The following is a 10,960-nucleotide window of genomic DNA, read 5'->3' on the forward strand; positions in this document are numbered from 1 at the left end:
GGATAGCGAACTAGTTGCAGCGGATCTCAGCATCAATAGCGGCTGATGCAGTGAGGTACTTTAGTGAAATGCAGTCTCTGTGCGATAGTGGGCACTAGTAAATACATTCAGTTGACTCATTTTGACAACACGTTAGCCGTCTAGTTTTGAGTGTTATATTAGAATTTCATTGTTTACTTTATCACAAGGAATACTTTATTCGCCCTGTCAGTGATAACGCAAAGATGTGATCGGCATCTTATCCGATACTAAAAATAACAAATTGTCCTTTTCAGGATGAAATAAAAACTTGATTGAAGAGTAAATATTTTCTAATGAGTTAATTCACATTTTTAAATATGTAAAAGTTATAAACTTTACTTCATCTCCGAGTCTCAAAACGTACTGAATTATCTTCTCCTTCAGTCATGAGCACGACATCCGAAAAAAATTCATCTCAACCATAATAAGCAACTTACTATATTATTTGAAATGGTCAATCCTTGTTGATTCGATTCGATTGATCTGATTAGTCAACGTTTATTTATTAGAAAAAATGACTGTCGCGCAAGCAGCCGGATCTTTCTTGTAAAAGTATTCTACTTCCACCTTGCGGTCGTGGCTTTGCACACAACCCTCCTGTCATTTTTTTTCCTCATCTATTAGGCTTTTGCTTGCGCGAGCGAAATTTTTTCGGATCACGGATACATTTTTTTCAGATTTCGAGCACATTTTTCCGGTTTTTCGAGCAGTTGCAGACATTTTCAAAAACATCTGGCATCTCTGGGGCCAATAGGAGGCTTTGAAATATCCTAAAAGGTTTTGCAAAGCAAGTTTTGCAAATTTTGGTTTTTGAAACTTGTTTAGAGTTTTAGTTTTATACTTTAATAGAAACATAATGGAAGAGGTAAAAAAATCTCAAATGTTTCACTAGGTATATCTGTTTCAATTTTAGATCTCGAACAACAACCAGTATCAGGAGTTACTTGAGTTGACGAACCATAAAGGCGTTTTTCCTAATAATGCCGAAAATGAATGTTTTATTTGCAGTAATATAACTCCTCCCGGCGAGGGTGTTATCCTTAAAAGCTGTTTACACACTTTTTGCAAAAAATGTGTACAAGAATCATTGCTGAAAACAGCAACCGTGGCATGTCCCTATCCCTACGGGAAATTCGAATGCGAAGGAATAATTTCCGATAGTGAAGTGGAAGCAATTTTGTCAAAAGACCAGCATCATAATTTTTTGGAGCGCCTCTTTGCTTCCATTGATATCCAAGAAACAACCAATGTATACGAAGATCTAAACTTACTGGTGACATTAACGGATGCGTCGGTAGTACCAAATCAAACTCCTTTTGAATGTCCGGTATGTTATATACCAATTGGCGCATTTGAAGGAGTTATTTTACGAGAATGTTTTCACGCATTTTGTCGGGAATGTTTAGCTGAAACAGTAAAGCATGCAGATGATGCGGAAGTGCAATGCCCATTCCAGGAGAATGGCAATTCTTGTAAAAGTGTTATTGAAGACCGGGAAATCAAACAGTTATTAAACGAAAAAGACTATAACCTTTACCTAGACCGCTCACTAAAAAGGGTTGAAAGTTTGGCCAGCAATGCATTTCATTGTAAAACACCAGATTGCACGGGGTGGTGTTTTCTGGAAGACGACGTATCTGTTTTCCAATGTCCAGTTTGCGTCGCTGAAAACTGTTTACGCTGCAAGGTAAGGTTTTCAATTTATTTTTGGCAATAATGAAACAAAGTTTACACGAAAGAAACTTGAATCGATTTTGAAATGGTTTAGGCGCTAACGAAAATCAAATTGATTTTTTTTTCGTTATATCGTGCTTTTACAATAGTAGAGTTTTATTATCAAACGTTGAATGATTCAACGTTTGATAATAAAATTGATAAAAAAGGAAAGCAAAAAATCAGTTCGTTTGGCAGAAGATTTCAAAATTTATGTGCACATACTGGTTTTCTTGGCGCTTGGATTCTTTCAAAAAGAGTCACCTTTATCCTTGTCTACGGCTGTATCCGAAACGTAAAGATTGGTTCGAACAAATTTGAAAATGCTATTCTTATATTTCGACACGAATGGCCCTTTTAGGCTGCTGTTACACAGAAAGCGGAGCAGTGCTATACGCGTCTTTTAGCTTCGCTTTCAGTATAACATCAGCCTTACGGTTAAACCGTCAATAACTGAAAAAAAAGTCCTATATTTTTTTAAGCTAGATATAGATACATCAGAGTTGTTTCGAACCAAAATTATAATACGAATTTTTGATTTTTTCGTATGAATGTGGTTTGAACGAAAACAAGAATAAGGGTGAGTAGTTTGATGATTGTTTTTTATTCTAAATCGTTAAATAAATATAAGAGTTAAGCTTTATTTTTGTCGTGCCCAGGCAATTCACCGAGGACTGAGCTGTGAGGAGTATAGCGATGGCAACTATGAAAACCAGCAGTCGGAGATAACTAAAAAAAATTTAATTGCGGCCAGAGAAGCAATGCCTTGCCCGAAGTGCAAAATTTTGATTACAAAAAATGGTGGATGCGACGCTATAATATGTCACATGTGCAAAACGAATATCTGTTGGGTTACAAGAGGACCACGTTGGGGGCCGGGTGGTGTTGGTGACACATCTGGTGGATGCAGATGCAACATAAATGGTAGGAAATGCCACCCATGCTGTACAAATTGTCATTAGTTGCGAACAGAGTGAATAAGATATATGAGCAAACGAATGGACTGGTTCCCTCTTAATAAAAAAATAAAATAATTTGCAATTTACTGTTTATTATATTTGAATTTTGCCTCCAGATCAACATGTTTTTATACTGACAATATGAATTCAAAATCATGTGTTACCATCAAGCTCAAAATTTTTATTTCATCGCTGCCCACTTGTAGCAACAAAAGGATATTCTGCTGGAAAACTCCTTTTCACGACGCTCTCTCCAATCAGGTTAACCTTCATACAATGCCTGTTTGTATGGTGCTGGTGTAGTTTTTTCAACAATGGTGTTGATATCGACCTCAATTATGTATCTAACAGATGGCCATTACAGACAATAATGCCTTACGAAGCTCGCGAACACCTTCGCTGCCAATGTTTTAAAATATGCAACAGAAACAACAGTGTTAAATTACTGATTCAAGGCTACATATTTCCATGAAGGCGGCATTTTTTCATCATCTAGGTGAACTGATGACAGAAGATGGTTTCGTTATGTTGAACTCCATTATTATCCTGTATTCAGCAGTATGCGAATTTGAAGACAACGCTTAGCCAGCTCTGTTTGATGCATTGATAAATTCCAGATGATCCTGATCGGCTTGGCATTTTGCCCAGTCGCAGTTGCCCGGTGGTTGCAGAACCAGATTGCAACGTGCGTATGCGTGGGTGCTCAGCTTCTGATGGAAATACACAATACATAGAAGAGAAGGTTTCTTATTGACCTGTGATGATAACATTTGTCGCTGAGTGTAATAATTGGTTTTATCTGTTTCCTCATAGAACTGCAGTTTCCTCCCGCTAAAAAACTCGAATTTCTGGCGAGCTACGATCGACTGCTAGACTAATTAATTATGTTGTTATTATTGCGCAATCTATGTGTTTATCGAATATTATTTCTATCAAGTTGTATACATAATTTTCCAATATTCGGCATATTTTAGTTTGCGTGAAAACGATTAGTAAACAGAAACGTACTTCAGATGGAAAATCTTAGCATTACCTGTTTTGTTCCCTAGAACGAAACATAGTCCTGCCAAGATTGAAGTGAATGAATATGCCACAAGTATATTTTGGAAAATTTGAAAAAAGTTGTCAATTCGTGTGTGCTCAAAACTTTTAAGTGTTGAACACAACGTACACTGATAAGTGCTGCAAATAATTCAAACAGTATTGAGACTGTTTAATATGAATAAAAAAATGAAATAAACCAAAAGTAAACTAAAATTTAGATGAGAAATAATGATAAAAAGAAACAATAACTTTGCGCACAGACCCTATTGGGATTCGTCGCAGAGAGTACCCGGTGAATAGGTACTATTGGAAAGTTGTGTCTCTGTCTCTTGCACTATTTTACTTAAAACTCCACGCTACGCTTGTCCACGCTGTCCATCCATGCGATCGAAATCTCTGCCGAGTTAATATATTAATCAATCTTTTTATCCTCGTTAATCCATTATGTTCTTGCTGTTAGCTCTTACTCTGTTGTTTCGTGTATTTGTATTCGTGGAGTATTCAACGGTGACGTCGTCGACCGTCATCACGTGAACGAGAACGACGACGGCGATCTCGCGAATTAGAGCGAACCCGTTCGCGACGTTCGCGGTCACGGCGATCTCGTTCTTTACGACGTTCCTCCTCATGTTTCCGTGCTTCCTCTTGACGACGCTGAGACTCAGCCAAATTTTTTCGACGTTGTTCGTCCTTTTCGATAATCTAAGCGCAAATACATTCGTTGAAAAAATGTTAACAAATGCGTATTATCATTGTTTTGCACTCACTTGCTCAGCAGTTAACGGTAGCCAATAAATACACGGCGTCGTCTTGGTCTTCCTGAAAAGATCGTCCAATAGTCTGATAGGAGGCTCATTTTCCTTCTTTTTGAATTTTCGTGCTGCAATTACGAATGAAAAAATCATTTTTTTTGTTTTTTCAACAAACAATATAAGAAATAACCTGGAGATAAGCTGGCACTATTACGCCTCCGCTCTCGATCTCTACCATAGTCCCTATCCATTGATCGCCGTCTGCTTCGGTCAGTTCGTCCCTCGTCGATACGGCTGCCACGGTCGCGTTCTCTGTCCCTGTCGCGTTCTTTGTCCCGTTCCCGGTCCCGATCCCTGTCACGGCCGCTCCGATCTCCCTCTGCACGTTCACGGTCATGTTCAAAGGCATCCTTTTTTCCTAAATCCCACTCTCGCACGGGTCGTGAAACGTGAATATCCTGATTATGTAAGCAAAAAAATAACATAATAAGATTTTCTTTTTAATAGTCCGTCAGTCTAAAAAACAGAACCTCATGTTTAACCGCATCACGGCTCCAACCAAAATCTTTTGTATCCTTCAAATTGTCAATTGTTATGCGCGTGCTGCCGGTATCATCCAATGTAGAAATTATAGCTTTTTCCATAGCTGACTCAGTTCCAAAATCTACGTTCAAACATTTTGGATTCGAAGTCGGCCATCGGACACCGTGCAGTGCGTGACGAGTTTCAACCGCTTCACTGAATTATATAACAAAAATCGTTGTATTAAAATCGAACATTAGAAGCAAAATATGAAACTTGTATACATAGATAAACTAGTCATGTAATTAAAGTAATTAACAAACAGTATACTTACTCTTCCGTTTCATATTTGACGTAGCACTTTGATTTGATCTTATCAATCCAAAATCCATTCTCAACAATTTTTCCGGTACGTGCTAACAATCCTTTAAGCTGCAACACTGTAAAAGGTCGTACCAAGTTTGTAATATACAAAATGTTACTGGAATGGTGTCGAGCCGGACTTGGTGGTTTAGCAGTCATGTTTGAACCATTATCGCTTACAATACTGATCTTGCGAGTGGACATTACTTTATCCGATGGTTTTGGTTTAGGTTCTTCGTCTTGATTATCATGATCAATGTTTTCTTTCTCTGATGACTTGGATGACTGCTTGTCTCTCGATTTGCGGCGTTCATCGGATGGCGGCTCTTCCGTGCTATCTACTATTTCTTCAGGCTCTGGAGACGATTCTAGTTTTACATCCGACAATGGTACGGGTTGTACTGGTTCGGAAATTATGTTTTTCAAAGAGTCTGTAGAAATAGTTATAACTGTTGTTTTCGCATCGCTCTTTGAAGACAACCATCGACGTTTTCGTTGAAGAGGCTTACGTACTGTTTTCTCTTCGCTCATCTTTTTTTCAGGACTTCGTTTGACAATCGGATCTTCTTTGATTTCTCCGGCTTCCAGTTCTTCGCCATTCCTTTCATCATCGAGTTTTGTTTGCTCTTCAGTATTAATGTTTTCCACCGGTACAGGAGAACGCGAACGTGACCTGAAACGCGATTTACGTGCCGGTTTCGGTGTCTGTAGGATCTGTACTGGTGAACTTATATCTTTCGAGGATTCCAATGTGTCTGGAGACTTTTGTATTATATTCGTCGGTTGACTTTCATCATCTTGTACACTCTCAGAATCAACTTCCCCAGATTCTCGTGACTGCTCACATAAATCGGTTCCAATTTTATCTGCTGTTCTCTCTGTTTCTTCTCCTCTGGGGGTTTCTAAATTAGACTCCTGTTCTTCTTGCTTGTCGCTGTCCTCTTGTTCCTTTTCCACGAAGGTTTCATCCTGACTATGGGCTTCTACTACACCTGATATTGCTGCAGTGTCTTGAACATCTTCCGGTTTTTCTTCCGGAATAGTTTCCATTATATCATTATCCTTTTCAGTAACTGGTTCTCCATTTTCTTCTTGTTCACTGCCTTCCTTGTCTGAAGGCTCTACCGATTGCGATTTACGACGAACACTTCTTCTAGGTTTAGTTGTAATCTCTTCGGAAAGCCTAGATCTAACATTTCGACGACCTCTGCCTTTTTTCTTAGGTTCCGGCTCATCCTGTTCCGAATCACTATTGTCCGATTTATGATCATCCAAAGTTTCCTCGGTGTTTTCATTTTGTTCTTCTTTGTCGCCATCTCGCTCAGGACTAACTGTCGAAGATTTGCGACCTCTTTTAGAACGCCGAGATTTCTCCGGCGAGCTTTTTGAACCAGCTTTACGTCGCATGCTAGAAATTAAAGTAGTAACGATTAAACATCAAAATATATAACATAGGAACCGCCTTTGTTAAAGCCGGCTTCCTCCAGATGCTATTCCATTTTCTTTTTCCATGGCAAGCACACCATCAGCACTTAATTACCTGCACAGAATCGCAAATTAGCAGATTGTTTTCTGTTCAAAATACACTAGTTTTCATGCACAATTCAAGCACAAGAGAATACGCACAGAATAAATCGGTTTTCACACTGATTATATCGTAAAAAAGACAATTTTAAATTCAAAGCATCGAACGCCAGACAGAACACCACCATCAAAAAATCTATTCTTGCAATTAAATTTGCACTGCACGAAAATTCGATCTTAATACACACTCCAAGAAGAAGGCGCTAGATAAAAATGTAAAAATTACCTTACCAACGCAAAGAAATCCGGAGTACTTTGTGATAAGCGCGAATCTAACAAACTGTAAACAAATAGAGATTTTACCGAAAATGTATGAAGTGAGCTACTATCTACCTTTAAACTTCGAAAAAATAATGTATCTCTTTTCTAACTCCGGACTACTTCGTGATTAGGACGAATCTTACAATGACTACGAAACTCAAAAAAGGCAAACAAAGTTTTCAATCACAGAGTCAAATTCTAAATAACGGTGGAACAATATATTTGTCATCCAAATACTCTAATGAAAGTAAAATTGTTCTAGCTTTGTACATGTTAAATCTAAAACTTGAATTTCAGTCGCTTTACATTGTATATTCGAGAATTTATAGTTTCGCCCTTCACTATGCAACCTTTTCGATCTGCTCGAAAGTATCGCCTTTTACTTTGCGCCTTATTTAGATCTGCTCGAAAGTATGGCCTTCTTGTCTTGATGAATGGGCGAAATCACAGTTGTCAACAAAATAAACATTAAAAGCAAAGAGCGTATTCCAAGACAATAACGTAAACACGGCGTATAGTAAAGGGCAATTCTGTCGAGCAAATGAAAATAAGACGCATAGTGAAAGGCGATACTGTCGAGCAAATCAAAATAAGGTGCATAGTAAAGGGCGATACTGTCGAGCAGATCTAAATAAGGCACAAAGGGCGTTACATTTGAGCAATTCGAAAAAGTTGCATAGTAAAGGGTGAAACTATAAATTCTCGAATATACAATGTAATACCCCGTTCACACTACACTGCATATCACCTGATATCAGGCGATTCGTGCTATCGAGGCCATATCACCATCCATATTACCTGATACCCCATATAATCGAGCTGTCAACGGATATCACCTCGGCTACATGCTATCGCGGATATCATGTTCGAAAACCAATAATAACCACAATTCAAGCAGTTGGCAACACGGCCAAAAGACTTTTGACGCAACCCTACAAATTTCGAACTTCGCGTTTCATGCGTGAAATAAGGAAGGTGTGCCGACGTTTTTTTGTTGTTTTTTACTTACAGTTCGGTTTTCAAGTACCGTACACGCTTTTGTCCTTTCTGGTAATTTCGTGCTTGCAACTCGGCACAGGAGTCCGAAGCAGATACCAACTGACGTCCTTGCAGTATTCTACGAGTGAACTGAATCACTATGGTCCGTAGTTTTCTGACTGCTTTTTATTCTCAGGAACGAACTGGCATATGGACGCTGGGCATATGGATGTTAGGCATAGTATGCTAGGCACACAGACGCGAGGCATAATTGATGTGAGGCATAATGGATACGAGGCATACTGCTACAAGGCATAACAGACGCGTGGCTAAATGGACGCGAGGCCGTAGGGACGCGGGGCCGAATGGACGCGAGGTCGAATGGACGCAAGGCCGAATGAACGCAAGGCCGAATGGACGCAAGGCCGAATGGACGCGTGGCCGAATACGATGTTGCACGATCGCATGAGATCCAATTATCGTGACTGTGTGTCCCGGATTTGCAACATTCATATCAGAATGTCAGAATTGAAAAATATCCATCAGAATGTCTATTGAAAAACATGTTGCACGTTTCATGATTGACAAAAAGCGTTATCCAATCAATTGTATAATAATTGTATATTATTATTACCAGATATGTTTTACTCCACGTATGTAGTTTAAGTGTAATTATATTCCAAAAGAGTTTAGGTTGGGCATAGTATTATTCTTTAAATCATGCGGCGAAGACGCATAATCGAGGGCAAGGAAACGAGGTGGCACTAGGCCGCCGTGGTTTTCACAGTCCGAGCCGGCCACCAACCCGCCGTCGGAAGCGGCGGCCTCTCGCACAGGAACGACTGATCTACTGGTTTGCTAGGTCTACTCAAACAGAGTTTCTTTCCCTTCGTTAAGTCCGAACGAGCGGTAGCGAGTAAGGACAGCATTCGCTAGGACAGCATTCGCTAGGACAGCAAGCCGGCCGAAGGCCGCGAGTGTATTGCTTTCTAAATGTCACTCTGAAACGAAATACATGTTATTAAAAGAGGGCTGTAATGCTGATGAGTCGGCCGAAGGCCGCGAGTGTATTGCTTTCCAAATGTTACTCTGAAGCGAAATACATGTTATTAAACGAGGGTTGTGATGATGATGACGATATACCGTATTCCGGCTCACTTTCCTTCGGCCTTGTGTCCATTCGGCCTTGTGTCCATTCGGCCTCGCGTCCATTCGGCCTCGCGTTCATTCGGCCTCGCGTCCATTCGGCCTCGCGACCATATGTCTCGTGTCCGAATGCTTGCCGTCCATTGTGCCTAGCGTACTATGCCTCGCGTCCGTATGCCTCGCGTCTGTATGCTTAAGGGGGGGGGGGTGGCATCTAATACGGGAAACATGCGCGAACGAAACATGCGTAGGCGTGGTCGCGCGCTTATGAATGCGCTACAAGAGCAAAAGCGCTAAATTTACATGCGAAGCTTTACGTAGTTATTATAGCAACTTTTTAGTTCTTATTCTCCGTTTCAAACGTATCTAGCTCGATATTGCAATTAGAATAGTTTCCAATGGGATAATTTTTCCCAGATATGAAACATGAAAATAAATCACTTGCCGTGATGACATAGCCGGGGCCGTAAATTAACTTCGTAATTTACGAACAAACTACTCATCACGTCTAATGAGAACCGGATAAATTGGCATATTAGGTGCACTAGGTCTTGAATCTTCACTGAGATTCTCAGCAGTAATTTCTTCATTACTGTATTTGTTGTATGGGTTGTTCGCCGCATAGCATTTCTATGCGATAAAAGTTGGTCAATGAGTCCCAAAAAGATGCTAATAATTGCCATTCGATACCGTAAATATCATATACAGTCTTCGTTCGATAACTGCAACATGTTCACATGTTTACATTGCAGTTATCGAGTGCCGTTCGATAACTGCAACACTTGACACATGCCAAAATTTAGAGGGGGCTACATCACTACCATTTTTGTTTTCAATGATGTCGAAATGTATTTTCTTAATGGAAAGTGGCAAAAAATAGCAGAAACCTAAAATAGGCAAGTTTTTCGATTAATCAATTCGATATTTATATTTTCGCATCATAATTCATTGCGTTTCAGTAACTACTTTACATAATCAATATGTAGGCGAAAATAAAGTTCATCACTACAATAGAACATTTTACGAGATGTTTCTGAACTCAATTCATGAATGAAATTTTGACAGAAAGCTCGGAACCGCTGTCATAACGCAAGTAAAAGCCACAACAATATCAATATCAGCAGGATCAGTGACACCTGTCAGTTCGTAAAACGGTCTATTTAACGCTAGGTCACAAAATATTGTTTGTGATCTACTATGCACTGCCTCGCTGAGTAGTGAAAGCTAGCCAAACACTGCACGAGGGATTTTTTTTTCTCTTATAATAGTTACGGAAAGTGAACCACATAACATGGTGATTTTGCTTCATTAATTAATAGTGGAGGTCTATAATCTCCCATCTAGAATGAAGAGACAACAAGTAAACGGAATCGAGAAAAACATCGAGAGAAATGAAAAAGTCCTTTTGAAATGTTTCTAGAGATTCAACAATTTCCAATTTCAAATGCATTTAGAATCCCCCGTGAGATCTGTCACTTCAATGTCAAATATGACTTTGACATCAGATTTGACGGATTGCGGTCCGATAACTATATCCCATACAATCGAGCTGTCATCGGATATCACCTCGGCTACATGATATCGCGGATATCATGTTCGAAAACCAATAAAACCAGA

At 39.5% G+C, this 10,960-nt stretch overlaps 2 protein-coding genes across 2 annotated transcripts; one reads left to right on the forward strand and one right to left on the reverse strand.

Annotated features, from left to right (window-relative positions):
• The first annotated feature begins 754 nt into the window (after window positions 1-754).
• On the forward strand, window positions 755-2,902 carry LOC129730788 (ranBP-type and C3HC4-type zinc finger-containing protein 1-like). Its single transcript, XM_055690356.1, has 3 exons — window positions 755-886; window positions 935-1,708; window positions 2,394-2,902. The coding sequence occupies exons 1-3, from the start codon at window positions 878-880 to the stop codon at window positions 2,694-2,696; spliced, it is 1,086 nt and encodes a 361-aa protein (XP_055546331.1). The 5' UTR covers window positions 755-877; the 3' UTR covers window positions 2,697-2,902.
• Window positions 2,766-7,103, reverse strand: LOC129730787 (apoptotic chromatin condensation inducer in the nucleus). Its single transcript, XM_055690355.1, has 7 exons — window positions 6,915-7,103; window positions 5,346-6,782; window positions 5,020-5,227; window positions 4,680-4,947; window positions 4,505-4,617; window positions 4,205-4,439; window positions 2,766-4,133 (listed from the first exon to the last, which is right to left on the reverse strand). Exons 2-6 carry the CDS (start codon window positions 6,779-6,781, stop codon window positions 4,239-4,241), a joined length of 2,226 nt encoding a protein of 741 aa, XP_055546330.1. The 5' UTR covers window position 6,782; window positions 6,915-7,103; the 3' UTR covers window positions 2,766-4,133; window positions 4,205-4,238.
• Between the last annotated feature and the right edge of the window lie 3,857 nt (window positions 7,104-10,960).

Source organism: Wyeomyia smithii, chromosome 3 (genome assembly GCF_029784165.1).
Source record: "Wyeomyia smithii strain HCP4-BCI-WySm-NY-G18 chromosome 3, ASM2978416v1, whole genome shotgun sequence".
NCBI lineage: Eukaryota > Metazoa > Arthropoda > Insecta > Diptera > Culicidae > Wyeomyia > Wyeomyia smithii.

What these genes read in the sequence shown, in the direction of transcription:
- LOC129730787 (XM_055690355.1), bottom strand. Translation starts at nt 6,781, where the DNA reads ATGCGACGTAAAGCTGGTTCAAAAAGCTCGCCGGAGAAATCTCGGCGT. An exon ending in GTCAAATATGAAACGGAAGA is followed by an intron (nt 5,228 to 5,345) that starts GTAAGTATACTG and finishes TATATAATTCAG; the next exon opens with TGAAGCGGTTGAAACTCGTC. An exon ending in GTGATGCGGTTAAACATGAG is followed by an intron (nt 4,948 to 5,019) that starts GTTCTGTTTTTT and finishes TTACATAATCAG; the next exon opens with GATATTCACGTTTCACGACC.
- LOC129730788 (XM_055690356.1), top strand. An exon ending in AAAACTGTTTACGCTGCAAG is followed by an intron (nt 1,709 to 2,393) that starts GTAAGGTTTTCA and finishes TGTCGTGCCCAG; the next exon opens with GCAATTCACCGAGGACTGAG.